Source organism: Macrobrachium rosenbergii, chromosome 56 (assembly GCF_040412425.1).
Source record: "Macrobrachium rosenbergii isolate ZJJX-2024 chromosome 56, ASM4041242v1, whole genome shotgun sequence".
Classification (NCBI taxonomy): Eukaryota; Metazoa; Arthropoda; class Malacostraca; order Decapoda; family Palaemonidae; genus Macrobrachium; species Macrobrachium rosenbergii.
Genome location: NC_089796.1, coordinates 5,165,001 through 5,184,664, shown reverse-complemented (window position 1 = coordinate 5,184,664; position 19,664 = coordinate 5,165,001). Strand labels below are relative to the sequence as shown.

Below are 19,664 nucleotides of genomic sequence, written 5' to 3'. Positions count from 1 at the left end.
AACAAGATTAACAAGACGTGAGCGGTTCTTAAGCCTCTGCCGTCCTCCAACGCGTTTTCTAAAAAAAAAACTTTCAGCGAATATCTTGAAAATAATGTGATTAGATTATTCTCATCTTCTCCAGCTTTTAAAGCAAACGAAGAAGAAAGTAAAAAGAATTAAAAAGTGGGAAGGGGGGAGGAAGGAACGTTTCTGTTTTAGGGGCCACTAAAATTAGGAAAATAGGTTAGTTTTACGACCCTCAAAAAAAAGTCAGAAAAACGTGCCCGTATCCACGGCGTTCTACTCTCTCTCTCTCTCTCTCTCTCTCTCTCTCTCTCTCTCTCTCTCTCTCTCTCTCTCTCTCTCTGTACTGTTTCTTCCGTATAGAACGATATTCTGTGGCCACATAGGTTATGGTACACAAATGTCAAAAGTATAATTTACTGAAGCTTCGAGATATCACGTCTTCTCTTCAGTGTGGTTATATGATAGCACAAAATTTTCGATTTTTCAGATTGAAATATGTGATCCGTAGATGATTCAGTATAATAATATCATAGAATGTTTGAAGAATACAGCTTTATCTGTACATGTATTTGTATAAAGTTACGTAGAGCATACAACTAAATCGAGAGTTATTTACAGATTGTATGCTTGTGGTGAGAACACCCCCTTTTCCAAAAAAACAGATACCAGAAGGGTCCATATGTACGTGCAAAAACTATATTTATATTACAATTAAAGTTCATCATCTCAAGAAACTGGAACTAGACTCAAATTTAGTATTTAGTTCTCACCTTATCGTGAAATTACATCAGGTAAAGGAAAAAGTGGTGTTCTTAAACTCTGAAGCGTTCTCTGTCCAGATACAAAGTTGTGTTTTGTCTGTTGATGGCTGAGAGTAGCTGGATTTCATTTCACGGTTCTGATCCCCTGCCCTTGCTTCGCGTTTCTTGTTGGCGCTGGATAAATGTCGGTAGTCGAAATGAGAACCTCTCTCTCTCTCTCTCTCTCTCTCTCTCTCTCTCTCTCTCTCTCTCTCTCTCTCTCTCTCTCTCTGTTAGTCTCAAATCACAGTGCAACCAGTATGGTTGTTTTCTTGCTTAGTGACAAGTTGGGTAAGTAGTGTGTATAGATGTATATATACAAATATATACATTTCTGACTCACATCAGGATCGAACCCAGGTCTTTCTATTGAAAGATAAGACTGTTGCCAACCACCTTATCTTTCAATAGAAAGAACTGGATTCGATCCTGATGTGAGTCAGAAATTTCTGACTCACATCAGGATCGAACCCAGATCTTTCTATTGAAAGATAAGACTGTTGCCAACCACCTTGTCTTTCAATAGAAAGAACTGGATTCAATCCTGATGTGAGTCAGAAATTTATTTCTGTTCCACACTTGTTTGTGTGTTGATTATTTCTACACATACATATATACATACACACATATATATATATATATATATATATATATATATATATATATATATATATATATCATCTCTGTGTAAGGCATACAATAAACAAGTACAAGGAAGTTCGGTTAAAGTTTAATCGGATGAAGTTTCATTGCATTCCAATAAAGATGAAGTTAAAACATCACAGCACACTTGATGAAATGAAGAAAAAAAAATCTCGTAGGATTCCCCTTCCACCCGCCCCCGCCCCCGCCCCCGTAAAGCTGCCATCCCCCTTTTTCCTATGGAGTCTTCAGTAGGAGTGAGTGTCTTAGCTTCCTTCTCAAAGAAGAAGAAAAACGGAGAAGCAGCAGAATAAAAAGATTTAGGAAGGAGAAGAAGAAGAAGAAGAAGAAGAAGAAGAAGAAGAAGAAGAAGAAGAAGAAGAAGGAGGAGGAGGAGGAGGAGGAGGAGGAGGAGGAGGAGAAGAAGAAGAAGATTCAGCAAGAAGAAGAAGAAGCAGAATAAAAAGAAGATCCAGCAAGGAGAAGAAGAAGGAGAAGAAGAATAAGAAGAAAAGGAAGAAGAAGAAGAAGAAAAGGAAGGAGAAAAAGAGAGGAATAATAATAATATTAAGAAGACGAAGAAGAAGAAGAAGAAGAAGAAGAAGAAGAAGAAGAAGAAGACCTCACGTGACGAAGAACCCAACGGCCAACCAGGCCACCTGCCCAAAGATGGAGAATATGAAGGTGACGATGTTCGTCGCCGCCCCTGGATCCCGCAGGAGGAAGACGATCCCCGCCACGACGTAAGGGACGGAAGTGAAGACTCCCAGGGCGTTGAAGGGCGGGCAGATGGTCGCCATGACGAAGGACTCCGAGATGTACTTGGGCATCTTGATCAGGATGGGCTTGGCCGTCCTCTCCTTCGACTCGCAGATTTTGGTGACCACGCCCACCAGGAGGGAGCACGAGACGGGGATGAACCAGAAGCCGCTGCTGATGGTGCCCACGCCCCCGAGGACCATCACTCGAGATCCTGCTTGTGAAGAAGAAGAAGAAGAAGAGGATTAGATCTTGTAGAGTGGATCCTACGAAGAAGAAGACCTTAATTGATTTCAAAAATTGAAGAAGGCAGAGAGTATCCTTTCAAGAATACAGACAGAATCCTACGAAGAACTGTTGTGAAGAAGAATAGAGGTTACAGAGAGGATCCTACGAAGAAGTGTGAAGGATAGAGCTTACAGAGAGGATCCTACGAAGAACTGTTGTGAAGAAGAAGAAGAGTAAATCTTAACAGAGATAATCCTACGAAGACCTGGCGTCATCAAGAAGAATAGATCCTATAGAGTGGATCCTAGGAAGAATTGGTCTTCTATTTCGGAATCTGTTGCAAGAGTCATGAGTTACTGGCTGAAAGGGCGAGTGTAATGTTCGTTAGCTTAATAGAAATAGATAATCATTTACATCAAATGATCATGAATAATGCATAACATCCAGAATAATGAATAACAGCCAGAATAAATTCCAGGGCAAAAATATGTATTAATATCTCTGCAGAAATCCTTCAAGAACCCGATCCGATCTTCTTGTTATTTTAGTAAGGAAAACAGAGATGGCTCTTGGAAATTCTGTATAGAATTTAATATGTTTTAACTAGAGTTTCATTTAATATGAGTTGGATTACTTAAAAGTTGATGAAAATTGGTGATGATTATTATAAGGATGATGAGAAACAATATTGCTTTAGAATGAAGTCCAAAAAGGTCATTCTGTTTCACTTTTCAAAAAATTATGGAACAGAACTTAGGCTGAACGGCAAAGAATATCCACTAAGAAACGAAGACGAAAATCCGAGATGAATGAGTAGAACAAGAGGAAAAGGGGAGAGAGAGAGAGAGAGAGAGAGAGAGAGAGAGAGAGAGAGAGAGAGAGAGAGAGAGAGAGAGAAAGGTGGGGCGTCGCCTAAGGGAATGTTGTGCAAAATCAGACTAGCATCACCAAATAAAATTTATTGGATAAAGGTCAAAAGATAAACTTTGTCCTGGGGCTTTTGTTGACTTCTTTTATTTATGGGAGCTTTTATTTGGCCTGTTTTAGTTAAATTGAACTTGTTGATCGAGTTCCCAATGGTTAAACTAACCAGATAATGCGAAGCTTCGAAACAGATTTGAGATAAACTGGTTCCGTTGCTTTGAGAGAGATAGTGAAAGTTCATTTCTTTTAGATACTTTTATTTATTCTATTCCATATTGGTATGAATAAAGGCAAAATCCACTGAGGAAAAGAGAAACAATGGAGTGCTGCGAGGCCTTTCGACTGTCGTCCTTTACTTCCTTTAATTGTCCTGTCCCTGTTTCTGAGCGGTTGATCCTAATCCTTTGTAAAACCTCTTAGATATTTAACCCTGTTTTGGCAGTTCTACTAATTCTTCAGTTGTGTTGGTTTCCAGGTACATATTTTTTTCATTTGCAATCCCCATCTGTCATTTATATGAGCTTTCTTTGTAAACTTATTTTTATACTTCTTCAGTCTGCTAGGTAAAGGACGACAGTCGAAAGGCCTTGCAGCACTCCAGTGTTTCTCTTTCCTTCGTGAATTTTGTCTTTATTTATACATTCATCACGTTCCATATTTTCGTGATTTAGTTATACATATTGATATGAATATGGTTTTATATGAAAGAACTGAGTATGATCAAAAACATTTTGAGAAAGTATTGACAAAGATCTAAAGTACCTTGTGGAAGAATGCGTAGGGATATAAAGCACTTTATGAAAGATATTATATCGTTCAAAAGCATTTTGTGAAAGTATTGTCACAGATCTAAAGTACCTTGTGGAAGAATGCGTAAGGATATAAAGCACTTTATGAAAGATTTATCGTTCCAAAGCATTTTGTGAAAGCATTTACAAAGATCTGAAGTGCCTTGTGGAAGAATGTGTAAGGACATAAAGCACTTTATGAAAGATATTATATCGTTCAAAAGCACTTTTTGAAAGTATTGACAAAGATCTAAAGTGCATTGTGAAAGAATGCGTAAGGATATAAAGCACTTTATGAAAGATATTATATCATTCCAAAGCATTCTGTGAAAGTGTTGCCAAAGATCTAAAGTCCCTTGTAGAAGAATGCATAAGGATATAAAGCACTTTATGAAAGATATTATATCGTTCCAAAGCATTTTGTGAAAGTGTTGACAAAGATCTAAAGTACCTTGTGAAAGAATGTGTAAGGATATAAAGCACTTTATGTAAGAAACAATACCGTTCCAAAGCATTTTGTGTAAGTATTGACAAGGACCTAACGTTCTCTATTTAGGAAGTGACAAGGACCTAAAACGACAAGGACCTGAAACACTTAATAATCGAAAATGGTCCAGACCATTTTATGAAATGGGTGAAGAGACCTAAAAGAGAAACAGTTTCATAATGGATACGTGTGTAGATATTTCTAAGCCACGACTTATAAATGGGGAAGTCTTTGTATTTGGGGCCCAAAGAGCACTAGGAATCCAGAAAAATTTTATGGGGGTGGGCCCCAATTTTCATATTATACATACATACATACATACATATATATATATATACATATATATATATATATATATATATATATATATATATATATATATATATATATATATATATATATATATATATATATATATATTGTATATATGTTATCATTAAGTTTATTATTTTTCTCAAAATTTTATCATTATTTCTACAATATATTTATTTCCCAGTTTTATAGTTTTTCATTTATGTTATTATTATCTAAATCTTCAATATTATTATTTTGTCATTATTTTTCATGAGGGGGCACGTGCCAGGTCAACCCGCCCCTCCCCCTTGATCCGCTAGTGCTTCAGAGAATTGTTTACATAAACTGTAAAATACATCCTCAGAGATACTTAAGCTGAGGAATGGGAAATGGGAAATTCTCTTTGATAATAATTTATTTACTTATTTACATTCATTCAACACCTGCTTCATATTTTATGCCTCCTCATATTATATTCTCTCTAGGTTTTTATAAATTAATGTCTTTTATTTTTATTTTTCCCTGAATCAAAGACCTCTTTTAAAAGCTTTTTCTACCCTGCTGATGGATATTTTTTCCTCCTTTTTAGTTTTCCCAAAAGAAAACTGTTGTGCCGGCTTTGTCTGTCCGTTCGCACTTTTTTCTGTCCGCCCTCAGATCTTAAAAACTACGGAGGCTAGAGGGCTGCAAATTGCTATGTTGATCATCCACCCTCCAATCATCAAACATACCAAATTGCAGCCCTCTAGCCTCAATAGTTTTTATTTTATTTAAGGTTAAAGTTAACCATAATCGTGCGTCTGGCAACAATATAAGCCAAGCCACCACCGTGGTTAAAGTTTCACGGGACACGGCTCATACAGCATTATACTGAGACCACCGAAAGATAGATCTATTTTTGGTGGCCTTGATTATATGCTGTAGCGGCTGTACAGAAAATTCGATCGCGCCGAAGAAACTTCATCGCATTTTTTACTTGTTTCTTTTAATATTCATTCCAGTCCTCATTCAAACGTGTCTCAACATTAACACAGTTTTACAGAGTTCAGTAGCTTAAAAAAAAAACATAATTCTTTCCTATCTTTCGGTCTAGGACTCACTCAGTTCAGTAATCTCGAAAATTCAGATGCTCAGCAGGAAAAGTGTAAAGGCACAGGAAGGAACCTGAAGGATCTCATTGTGATTCCGCCCTCGTCAGGCGACGACAAGAATCCTGCAGGAATCCCGGCGTTGTATCCTGATACCTTACACGAAACATTACCACATCAAAGGAGTTCTACTTTCCTCACTTCGTCTCTACAGAAGAATCAAAAGCCTTCCCTTCTCGCTTCAGTGATCACATTCTACCTCTCAACTTTGGTCTACAAGAACCTGGGCCTTGTCTCTCTTTTTAATATTTTATAGTTTTTGAGTTTTCCAGCGGAAGTGTCTCATATCAGAACTTCACCTGTTTGTGTTGTCACATTTTCAAACCGAATTGCCTCAAAAGATGAGTTAATTAGAAGCTCTGCATAATATCAAAATCTTTGTAGCCAGTTTTCTCAGAATGGGGAAAAATGGCTTATGTCAGTTCGTCAAACAAGGGACGAATTGGTCCTCCTAGCTGGATGAGAACTGTGAGATGGGAAGCTGGAGATGAGTGGAGATTGGTGAGACTGGGAGATTTGAGTGTCTCGAGGTCCTTTGTGTGTCAGAGGTGATGTTTTTGATGAGAGAGACAAGATGATGTTGCTTTGCTGATGTTACATGCCATCTTATCTCGCTCTTCCTCAGGATGGATAAGATTCAAACGTTTTGAATCAGTCGTTCGTCAGTTCGAAACGTTTCCAGTCAATTTCAAAAAGGTCCTTTGCGTCAGAGGTGATGTTTTTGATGACGTTGAGTTTTAGACGTCAGTTCGATTTCCAATCAACCTTCCGTCAGTTGATGTTTCCAGTCAACCTTCCGTCAGTTTGATGTTTCCAATCAACCATCTTATCGTTTCCTCAACCTTCCTCAGACACCGACTGGAAGTTGTAAACATAAGATTCAAACGTTTTGAATCAGTCGTTCGTCAGTTCGAAACGTTTCCAATCAGCCTTCCGTCACTTCGAAACGTTTCCAATCAGCTTTCCGTCAGTTCGAAACGTTTCCAGTCAACCTTCCGTCAGTTCGAAACGTTTTAAGTCAACCTTCCGTCAGTTCGAAACGTTTCTAATCAACCTCAGTCTTTCCAATCAACCTTCCGTCAGTTCGAAACGTTTCTCAAAACGTTTCCAAAACGTTTCCAATCAACCGAAACATTTCCAGTCAACCTTCCGTCAGTTCGAAACGTTTCCAATCAACCTTCCGTCAGTTCGAAACGTTTCCAGTCAACCTTCCGTCAGTTCGAAACGTTTCCAATCAACCTTCCGTCAGTTCGAAACGTTTCCAGTCAACCTTCCGTCAGTTCGAAACGTTTCCAATCAACCTTCCGTCAGTTCGAAACGTTTCCAGTCAACCTTCCGCAGTTCGAAACGTTTCAATCAACCTTCCATCAGTCTTTCAACCTTCGTCGTTTTTCAATCAACTGAAAACGTTTCTCAATTCTTCAGTTCGAAACTTTCCAATCAACCTTCCGAGTTCGAAACGTTTCCAGTCAACCTTCCGTCAGTTCGAAACGTTTCCAGTCAACCTTCCGTCAGTTCGAAACGTTTCCAGTCAACCTTCCGTCAGTTCGAAAGGTTTCCAGAAAACGTTTCCAATCAACCTTCCGTCAGATTAAACCCTCCGTCAGTTCGAAACTTTCAATCAACCTTCCAGAGTTTCCACCTCTGATGATATTTCTCAACTTCCGTCAGTTCGAAACGTTTCCAGTCAACCTCTCCGTCAGTTCGAAACGTTTCAATTTTTTTTTCAACCTTCCGTCAGTTCGAATTTCCAGTCAACAAAAAGTCAACCTAAACACCAATCCGCTTCTCTTTCAAACTCTTCAGTTCGAAACGTTCCAAAGAATGAGATGGTTTCCAATCAACCTTCCGTCAGTTCGAAACGTTTCCAGTCAACCTTCCAATCCTTCCGTCAGTTCGAAACGTTTCCAGTCAAAGTCTTTCCGTCATAAACGTTTCTCTCTCTCAGTCTTTCGAATCAGTCTTCCGTCAGTTCTTCTCTCAGTCTTTCGCCAGCCTCTTCTAATTCTTCTAGACTTTGAGGGATTTTCCAGTGAAACGTAGAGAGAAATCCGATTAACTCCGCCTTCCAATTTTCCAGAGTAGCCACCTGATGATATTTCTCAACTCTTCGTGAAGGAATCTGTAGGCTTTTTTTTTTTTTAAACAGTCCTCTCAACTCAAAAAAGGATGCTGGTTTTTTCAGCTCGAAAAAAAAATACATCTAGAGGATTCCAAACAGTCACAAAAAAGCTGTAGAAAAAAAGCATCTATAATTCCCCAAGTTATAATGTTATTATTGCTATAATCATTATTATTCAGTAGAGATGAACCCTATTCGTATGGAACAAGCCCACCAAAGGGGCCACTGACTTGAAATTCAAGCTTCAGAACAATATGGAGTTCATTTAAAAGAAATTACTGAAGATAATAGGAAATTTACATATTTTAAGTCACATATTTCAATAATAGGTTTTAAAAAAAAACTCCTTATCCTCATTGGTAAAGTATATGATTACCAAGGCCATAGGATTTTGGACACTGATAAGGCGATCTGTTTTTGTTTGGGTGTAACTCAGTTGTAAAGAAAGTATCAGTCATCATCTTAGAAAATCATATAAGTAAGAAGATTGATCTAGGACAATTTAATGTCTATGATAAACTGTCGTGGGGAAGTCCTCTTTATCAAGGAATTTAGGTTACAGGCTGATTAAGGGATTGGCAGTCTTTTACAAAGAGTGATATGGCTTGTATAAACAAAATCGGCAGTTAACACGCAATGCATCACAAGTCCAGTTTTCTTTTTTTATCACCAACCAGTATCTAACGTGGGGGAAACCTCTTTATCAAGGTATTTAGGTTACTAACTGATTAAGTTATTGGTAGTCTTTTACAAAGAGTGATATGATAAACAAAATTGACAGTTAACGCACAATGCATCACAAGTCCAATGTTCTTTTTTTTACCACCAACCAGTATTACAATATTTATGCATTTGTGGGGACAAACGCTTGTACTGATATGCCCCAACATAGAGAAGGCTATTGACTGAGGAGAGGTTGTATTGATTTGTAACAACAAAGACTAGGTTATTTGGATTATGCATTAATATAAGAAGACTTCCTTGTGATTAGAATTTATAAAGAAATATCAATACATACGAAAGTATAAGAATTGTTAGGCGAAATGCTGAAACTGTTAAAGTTCTGTGTCCGGGATATTTTGCGCCTCAGTTATTTCGTAATACGACAGATAATCAGAGAAATCGTTTAGAAAATAGAAATAAAAATGCAATCTTGAGAGATAAAAATGATCACGGGAATATGGAATGGCTACTATCTGCGAAGCGAATGAGCTAACCGGCAATACGAAAGAGAAGTTACGGAGTATGGTGAAAGATTTCAAAAGTTTATAAGGAAGTTGAGGATAGAAATAGAATCATTTTAATTCGTATTAAGAAGATGAATGTAGACGAGATAGTTAAAGTATACTGAGATGCTCTATTTCTGTGAAGCGAACGGGAGATCAAGTAGTATATAAAAACAAGAAGTTTTCAGAAGAAAGAAAAGCAGTTAACTAATGATCACCACAAATTTCAATATTCACAATGAGTAAAAATAACTGTAAGATAGGCGTGAATGGTGTGATACTGATGCTTGTAGCTGCATCTCTCTCTCTCTCTCTCTCTCTCTCTCTCTCTCTCTCTCTCTCTCTCTCTCTCTTCTCTCTCTCTCTAAGAATAGGAAATTTTCGGTGGCTTCTCTCTCTCTCTCTATCTCTCTCTCTCTAAGAACAGGAAATTCTCACTGGCTTCTCTCTCTCTCTCTCTCTCTCTAAGAACTCTCTCTCTCTCTCTCTCTCTCTCTCTCTCTCTCTCTCTCTCTCTCTCTCTCTCTCTCTCTCTCTCTGAATGGGGGAATCCTCAGTGGCTCCATACCATAAGGACCCTTAACCCATTACAATTTCATGGGCGTGCTTTTTGGGACAAGGCGTTTCCTTTCCGAGTATATTTTGAAAGTAAATATGACAAATATTCGTTTGATCTTCTTATTTGGTCTCTGAAAAAGGAGTAACGGAACTCCTTTTATATTAACAATAAATGATGTTAGTTTAAGGACGTATCAAAAGAATTTAATTCTCGAGTTTGATTAAAATTTACCAGACGCTTGACTGTACAGCGTTAGTCACTTGTAAACAATTCTTTCTTTCATTTCTTAGTTGAGTTTGTGTATGTGTTTGTGTGTGTTTGTTTGTGTGAGTGTATGTGAGAGAGAGAGAGAGAGAGAGAGAGAGAGAGAGAGAGAGAGAGAGAGAGATAGATGCAAGCATGGACCTATATATATATATATATATATATATATATATATATATATATATATATATATATATATATATATATATATATATATATTAGAAATAATCAACACACAATCACGTGTGGAACAAGAATAAATTTCTGACTCAAGTCAGAACAAGACCCAGGTCTTTCAATTGAGAGACAAGGCGTGACTGTGAGCAAGCCACACAAGTCTTGACAAGACAATGAAAGACCTGAAGTTCACAAGTCAATGACTTGTGTGGCTTGGTTGGCAGCGGTCTTGTCTTCCAATTGAAAGACCTGGTTTCGGACCTGTTGTGAGTCAGAAATTTATATAATTTATATATATACATATAAATATACATACATATATATATACATATATACATACATATATATAAATATACATACATAATATATATATATACATATATATATATATATATATATATATATATATATATATATATATATATATATATATATATATATATATATATATATATATATATATATATATATAAAACAAGATCTGCCTCTAAAGTAAGGAAGTTTATATGAGTCAGGAAAAACAGGAGCAAGAAGAAAATTCCAAAGCATGGCAATTGAAGGTAAGAAATAGCTGTTGAAACTCGAAGGTTCAGACGAACGATTTCAGCTATTTAAATGTGAGAAGAAGTTGCTTGACGGGTGTTGCGAGATTGCCTGAGACGAGGAGGAAAAAATTATCCCTTGAACCAAATTAATAACTGTAGAAAAGAAAGAGAGAGAGAGAGAGAGAGGTGGGATAAGAGTGGGGTTATTGTAAATAGAATTGCCCTAGATTCAGTCCTACCAAAGGTGGAGACAAGAAATAAATCACCACAAATATGGGCTGAAGAAAAGGATTTTGGCTTCTGAGCAATGCACCCAAATACTTAGAAGCAATTTTGACATGACCTGACCCAGCCAAGTTTAAGGAAACGCAAACTCCCAAAACACCGACAGAAATTGGAGGTTCCTTTCCATGAAATAAAATGAGAGAGGTGGAAAACTTAGTCCAATCTTCCTCACAGATAATCAAAAAGTTGAATGAAGTAGGAGACAGAGAAATTAGCAAAAAACAAACTTGGTTGAACTGAACTCGACTGCCCTAATCTGATCAAATTTAGATAATCCTGCAAGATTCAGGAAAAATAGAGGAGAATCGGACATTCCCAACCTCACGCGGTACACTGTAGGCATTACTCGAGGTTCTTTGCAGCGTCCCTTCAGCCCCTAGCTGCAGCCTCCTTCATTTCTTTTACTGTATCTCCGTTCTTAGTCTCTTTCTTCCATCTTACTTCCCACCCTCTCCTAACAATCCTTTCACAGTGCAACTGCGAGGTTTTCCTGTTATCCCAGCCCGAGAAGAACCCTAAAAGAGTTCAGAGGTCTGGTTAAACAAATCATTTATAACTAACTAACCTCCTGTTATACCTTCAAACCCTTTACTCTCAGTTTCCCCTTCAACGCTGAATGACCTCATAAGTCCCAGCGCTTGGCCATTTGGTCTAAAATTTTATATATTCCATTTGCATTACATTCTACCATAAAGGAGACCATGGCTCACCTAGAGTAAAAAAAATGAGCCAGCACTTAGCCTTCGACCCAAATTCCATATATTCCATTCAAATCCATTCTACCATAAAGGAGACCATGGCTCACCTAGAGTCAGAAATATGGCCGTGGAAGCTGCGATTCTCTCCCAGGCTTTATCGGCCAAGACTGAAGCCAAGCCCTCAGACGCCGACGTCAGACTGATGATGACGCTCGCGATGAGGACAGACTCCACCCAGGCTGGAATGGATTGAATTGGAGGATGGTCAATGTAGAAATTTATTTATTTTTTTTTTTATTATTTTGGTCTTGGAAAATAATTGCAGAATACGTATCTAATTATGACGAGTTATTTAGTGGGCCACTAACTTAACTTTTCTTTTAAATCCCTGTTTTACAGAAATAAATAATGTTCCCTTGATTCAATCAGCTATACATTCATGTGTTGACGAGCTGAACGGCGTGTTAGTGTGTGTGTGTGTGTGTATGTATGTATGTATGTATGTGTATATATGAATGTGTTGATGTGACAGGTTTTCCATAACATAAAATAACATGCATTTAATCAAGTTATATAATCGGAACAATTCCCAAGTGTACATCATTTTTAATTGTGAATATATTACTCCGATGGATTACGACTCTTTCTTATTATATATACTATGTAAATTCACCTTTCAGAAGGGATAAACACGGCTATATCTTTATAGGACGTCAATTCAAAAGTTAGGCTTAGGTAATCGCTTTCCGTGAAAAGGTAATCTCATTATCCCATACGTTCTTTAGATTACTGTTTATTAATGTTATATATGAGCCATTGGCCTCATCTCCAAATGCGTAATTGATGTTAGTGATAAGGGGGCCGTATTCAGTTCTTGGTTATTAAACTGCATTATTAGAAAACCATATTCATTTCTCGTTAAAGTGCTATATATTAGAAAACCACGTTCATTTCTGAGTTCATTAAAGTGCTGTTGATTAGAAGAACATTTTCATTTCTTAGTGCATTAAATTGGTGTTTATTAATATATATATATATATATATATATATATATATATATATATATATATATATATATATATATGAACTAGTGATATGTGCATGTTTCCATCAAGTATTACTGTTGAAGATGTGCTTACAACTTTTTTCACCTTGTTGTGGTCAAATAGGCCTAGTTGTCATTATCAAAAACTAACTTCAAGATCTAAGAGAACTTGTAGCTTCTATGGGGCACCCAGTCCCACTTTTAATTGAACCACCTCCTTTAACACCAAGAAAAATCAGCTCAATGATAGTAAATGAGGTCTCAGCTTAGTACTAGCTCCTTTGGCAGACTGATCCACCAATTCACGAACTTCTTACTTTTTCCGCTAGACCTAAACAAGGTCTAAAGTACAGTCTATTAGATATACTTAGGCCGACTGATTCAGCAGTTTACTTACCTCTTATTTTTTCCACTAGACCTTAACAAAGTCTAAAAGTACACTCTGTTAGATATACTTAGGCAGACTGATTCAGCAGTTCACGAACTTCTTACTTTTTCCGCAAGATCTAAACAAGGTTTAAAAGTACAGTCTATCAGATATACTCAGGCAGACTGATTCAGCAGTTCACTTACTTCTTACTTTTTCCGCTAGACCTAAACAAGGTCTAAAAGTACACTCTATCAGATATACTAAGGCAGACTGATTCAGCAGTTCACTTACCTCTTATATTTTCTGCTAGACCTAAACAAGGCCTAAAAGTACAGTACAGTCTATTAGATATACTTAGGCAGACAGATTCAGCAGTTCACTTACCTCTTACTTTTTCCACAAGATCTAAACAAGGTCTAAAAGTACAGTCTATCAGATATACTCAGGCAGACTGACTCAGCAGTTCATTTACTTCTTACTTTTTCCGCTAGACCTAAACAAGATCTAAAAGGACAGTCTGTTAGATGTACTTAGGCAGACTGATTCAGCATTTCACTTACTTCTTACTTTTTCCGCTAGACCAAAGTACAGTCTATTAGAGATACTTAGATATACTTACACTTATCCCCTTGATCCTCTACCCATTTGACCATGAGGACATAAGTCTGGATGGCCAATTGGGGCGTCGACACCAAAAGCGACTGGTACAACTTGATGCTTTCTGAGTAGGTCTCAGCCGTCGCCTGCTCCCACAGGACCTTGGCGGATTTCCTGTGTTTCTGAGGCTTCGGGGGCTGGGGGTTCTCAGCGTCTGAGGCCGAAGAAGTGGAATGCTGCTGCGGCTGCGGCTGCTGTGATGAGAGAGAGGGGATGGAGGAGGAGGAATAGGCGGAGGAAGGAGAGGAGGGATGAGGGGCGTTGGGGGAGGTGATGGTGGTTTGTGGTTCGTTGTTGTCCTTCCTCCTCCTCTTGTGCTTCCAGCTGACTTTCCTCCAGGCGCGGAAGCACCACGACCATTTTCGACCGATTCTGCAATGGGACAGACATATATATATATATATATATATATATATATATATATATATATATATATATATATATATATATATATATATATATATATATATATATATATATATATATATATATATATAATATATATATATGAATATATATATATGAATCTTAGATTGAACAAATCGGAGTGACAAAGTCGCGAGACAAAGATAATACTGAAGAAAACTTGACAGTTTGACAATAACTCCACAAAGTAATCTTCAAAATACAACAAAATATTCAGTATTATAAGAAACAAGTGAAAATATGCGCCGAAGTTTCTTCGGCGCAGTCGAGTTTTCTGTACATCGTATATTAACAGGCCACCGAAAATAGATCTACCTTTCGGTGGTATCATATAAATGATTATGGCTAACTTTAACCTTGAATAAATAACAACTATTAAGGCTAGAGGGCTGCAATTTGGTACGTTTGATGACTGGAGGGTGGATGATCAACATACTAATTTGCAGCCCTCTAGCCTCAATAGTTTTCAAGAACTGAGGGCGGACAGAAAAAGTGCTGACGGACAGACAAAGCCAGTACAATAGTTTTCTTTTACAGAAAACTAAAATTTAACTCCTTTATAAAATTTCTCTGGGACAAAAACATGAAATGTTACGAATAACAGGATTCTCTTGAACAGTAGTTTACATATGTATATATATATATATATATATATATATATATATATGTATATATATATATATATATAGATATATAAATAGATAGATAGATAGACAGATAGATCGATAGATAGATACGTAATATTGTTATTTATATACCACCCAATACGAGCAACCTTACTTACATCTATCTCCATTACATCTCACCGACTAACCTGTTTTCCCGGAATCGCTCCCCCTCCCCAACCCCGCCTCCCTCGACGCCAGAAGAAACGTCAATCAGTCAATCAATGCGAGCCTCACCTCCGTTACATATTTGAGCGCACGCTCCAGAGCATTCGAATTTCACCTATGTGTACAGCTATCACAGAGGCTTCATTTTCTCCATTCTCTTATTTTTGGAATTAAGTCATTCTCCGAAATGTTAAAGTCGTTTCTTAATGCTAGAGCTGCGTCCTGGAAGGCTGATTGGTTAAAGGTGTTTTGGCTTTATGCCAGCACGGGTCCTTGCTTGAAAGCGGAGATTGTAAGTGTTGTAAGTTGAGTAGACACGTGGCTAGGCTTAGACTTACTTGACATTATCTCCTCATTGCTTCCTTTCTTTCTTGAAGTTTTCACCCTGGTTCCGCTTTGTCTTCACTCCCTGCTTCTCTCACTTCTTCTTTTTTCACCTGTCCTCCTCCTCCTCCTCCTCCTCCTCCTCCTCCTCCTCCCCGCTAGGAAGAGTTTTCGCTCTGTCAAAACGCCCGCAATTCATCGTGTGTTCTTTGATGTCCCAATTAAAAAAAGATTACATGTGCGGTCCAACTGGGGTCTGTACAGCCAACAAGAGTCTTTTAGCAATCCTATCAATGCCAGTTACGTGATTTGGAGAAAGGAGATGAAGAGAAAAGTCTCTCATTATTAGTACCATACCAGTTGCTACCCCTCTCATCATTATAAATTCGTTGACTAAGGTCCTATCAGGAAAACCGTTCATTAAACGTACGGTGATATGGTACTAATGCAGCAGTTCTATTGAGGTCCTAAACGCAGTGAATGCTACTCTCATACACAAACCCTTTTGCGCGCTAATTAGAATCCCTTTGAAAAGGGAACTCTGGCTAAGCACAAAACTAAGTCTAGAGTTTCCTCTTTCGGTCGTCAAATCATTTCGTTTGAAGTCTGTTTGCCTCTTTACGTCTGTTACAAATCTGTCCAGTCACATTCAAGGCTTTTGTACTTCTTTTTAATGGTTCGTTTTTACGAGATTTGAACAGAATCCCCGAGCTTGCTTATGTGTAGTCTCATGTAATCAGTAAACATACACTGTATTCCTAACTTGGATAGACAACATTTAAGGGGTTCTCTCTCTCTCTCTCTCTCTCTCTCTCTCTCTCTCTCTCTCTCTCTCTCTCTCTCTCTCTCTCATTACAAAACCAGCTCAGATTTCTATCTCTCTCTCAATAGAAAATCAGCACAGACTCTCTCTCTTCTCTCTCTCTCTCTCTCTCTCTCTCTCTCTCTCTCTCTCTCAATACAAAACCAGCACAGACTTTCTTTTCTCTCTCTCTCTCTCTCTCTCTCTCTCTCTCTCTCTCTCTCTCTCTCTCTCTTCAAAACCAGCTCAAATTCTTACAACCGTCTCCCAGTGAATCAACCTCTTACCCGCATTATCTAATTATGCCACTTAATAACATACCCCCTTGTTTGCCCTAACTGACCATCTAAGGACATCTTGCCATTGCCTGCGGTCAAGATGCCCTAAGGAAGACGATGTTTCATTCCCAGTCGTCAGCAAATTTCTGGAGAATTCTTTCAAAGGATGAGGTCTGTGCTTGCCTGAGTGGAATGTTGAAGATGGGATTAGATTGTTGGCATAAGACCAAACGTTATCTTAACCAGTAGCGTGATGGATCGTTTCAAAAATCAGCTGATTTTTGACAGTGCTGTGCACGCTCTCTGCAGAGTGAAGTTTTTGTAGTATATAGCAATGAGTTATACCCGTATATAGCTGTGCTCGTCCACAAGAAATTAATATTTATTAGATATGATTGTTGTAAGTTACTTTTTAATGATTGTTCACTTAGAACTACCATGGTGATTTAGGCAAAATGAACATAAAAAGCCTTATAGCAGTGCAATGCAAGTAGCTAAACCCTTGTGCTCTTTGTAATGCAGGTGTATAACTGTTGTATTATATACCTTGTTTTATATTTTATATATATCTCATACATGGAGAAAGCCAATTGACTGGGATTTTTTTAGTTATGAGGAACTTGTTTAGAATTCTCAGCTTCTCAACTGGAGTTTCTGATCTCGTTCTCAGCAAGACAAGAATCTCTGTAGGCACAGACAGCCATTCTAACAATACCAAGTCTTCAAGTACCTGAGTATATGTTTTTAAAGAATCTAATATTTCTAAATATTAGGAAATTATTGTTCTACATTTGGTTAAGTGGAAGAAAATTTGAATGATGCAGCCAGCACAAGGATCTACATACTCCCGGAGTACTTTAGGCTATTTGAAGTAAATTTAGGATAGATTAACTCTATCTTGGATCCAAAATACCCACTTCGTTCAGAAACCTCTTCAATAACAAATTGCAGCTCCGTTCAGAATGTCTGTTGACACCTTCAGAAAGGTCCTCCCCTTCCCTATCATTCCCCCTGAATGTCTTCCTATCGTCATCCTTCCCCCCCAACCCCTCCCCTCACTAATTCCCTCTCTCCTTTTCCCTGAATAGGTAGATGGTGTTCCTTCCTGTCACCCCATCCTCTCCTCCTATCCCATCCCCCTCCCCTCTCCTTTGCCCCTTTTCTCTTCCCTCCCCCTCCCCTCCCCCCTCCCCTTTTCTCTCCTCCCCTCCTACCCTCTTCCTATCGTCTCCCTTCCCCCCTCTCCTCCTCCCCTCCCCTTTCCATTCCCTTTCCCCTCCCCCTCCTGCCTCCTCCTCCCTCCTCCCCTCCCTTCCTGTCACCCCATCCCTCCTCCACTCCCCTCCCTCCTCCCTTCCCCTCCCCTCCCCTTCCCCCTCCTCTCCTCCTCCACTCCTCCTCCTCCTTCCCCTCCCCTTCCCCTTCCCCTCCTCTCCTCCACTCCCCTCCCCTCCCTCCCCTGTCACCCCATCCCTCTCCTCCTTCCCCTTCCCTACCTCTCCTTCCCCTCCCCGCTCTTTCCCTTCTCTTTCCTCCCCCCCTCTCATCCCCTCCTTCCTTCCCCTCCCTCTCCTCTCCTCCTTCCTCCCCCCCCCTCCTTCCCCTCCCCCCTCCTCCTCCTTCCCCTTCCTTCCCTTCCCCTCCCCTCTCCCCTCCTCCCTCCCTCCCCTTCCCTTCCCCTCCATCTTCCTCCTCCCCTCCTCCTTCCCCTCTCGTCCCCTCCCTCCCCTCCCTTCCCCCTTCCATCCCTCCCATCCCCTCCTCCACTCCCCTCCCTCTCCTCCCCTTCCCTCTCGTCCCCTCCCCTCCCCTATTCCTCGTTCCTCCCCTTCCCCTTCCTCCCATCCCCTCCTCCACTCCCCTCCACGTACCTCCCTTCCCTTCCCTACTCCTCCCCTCCCCCCCCCATACAGACGACCCCGAATCTGTTGAGGAGTATGCAAAGGAATCTCTCTCTCTCTCTCTCTCTCTCTCTCTCTCTCTCTCTCTCTCTCTCTCTCTCTCTCTCTCTCTCTCTCTCTCTCTCTCTCTCTCTCTCCCAAGTTCCTTTCCAGTCTCCGAAAGGGCATTGAGAGTGGCTGAGAGGAAACCAATCTTCATTGAGGAGTTGAAAGCTTTTGCCAAGCCCCAGACCTGTTATCTGGGCCCATCCGAATGAGGACTTGACTACTCTTAATTTCTGTAGTATCGTATCTTTCAGATATTTGAAGGACTTCGTGTGTATTTCAAGGGTGACTGTGTCTGGTACGATTCTCAAAAATGTTTTTGCGTCGTTTATAGATTTTCAGGTCTTTTCGGAGTTAATATTTTCGTTTGTATTTTTCGAAATCGAAAATATTTCCCAAGGTTTGATGCGATGGATATGCGATTATTGTTTTTCAGACCCAATTTATTCTTTTTATAGATCAGTCAGATAATGACACTTATGAGAGTTTTGTTAGTTGCTTTTACCTGAAGTGTGGAGAAAAAAAGGAAATTTGCAATGCTATAGCTGTTGTGGATATCATTCTGCCTTGTTAGTAAATCCACGCGATTATTATCAACTAATCATTAGGATTGTTGTCAAATATATATATACATATATATGTATGTATGCATGTATATATATATATGTGTGTATATATAATATATATATATATATATAATATATATATATATATATATATATATATATATATATATATATATACATATATTATATATAAATATATATATATATATATATATATATATATATATATATATATATATATACATATTTGAAAATATAAATTGAATGACTGGTTTCTATTAATACAGACAATCCATCACATAAAACTTTCTTGGAAAATATTGCTGACCACAGAAAATCCGATGAAAATATAGTTTAGCTGTTGTGAATATATCAAAAGGCAAACGCGCCATTGAATCTCAAATATTCTTAAATATAAGATGCTGTAGAAACTAAGAGTAAAAAATCCTCATTCAAATAAGC

General features: G+C 38.6%; 1 protein-coding gene across 1 annotated transcript in view; it reads right to left on the bottom strand.

Annotated features, from left to right (window-relative positions):
• Positions 1–1,523: 1,523 nt before the first annotated feature.
• LOC136836578 (uncharacterized) overlaps positions 1,524–19,664 on the bottom strand; it is a 34,217-nt gene continuing 16,076 nt past the window's right edge. The window contains exons 3-5 of the mRNA XM_067101037.1: positions 13,990–14,399; positions 12,063–12,194; positions 1,524–2,424 (exon numbers count right to left, since the gene is read on the bottom strand). Coding sequence (XP_066957138.1) covers positions 2,075–2,424; positions 12,063–12,194; positions 13,990–14,399 — 892 coding nt within the window. The 3' untranslated portion in view covers positions 1,524–2,074. The remainder of the gene's footprint in view (positions 2,425–12,062; positions 12,195–13,989; positions 14,400–19,664) is intronic.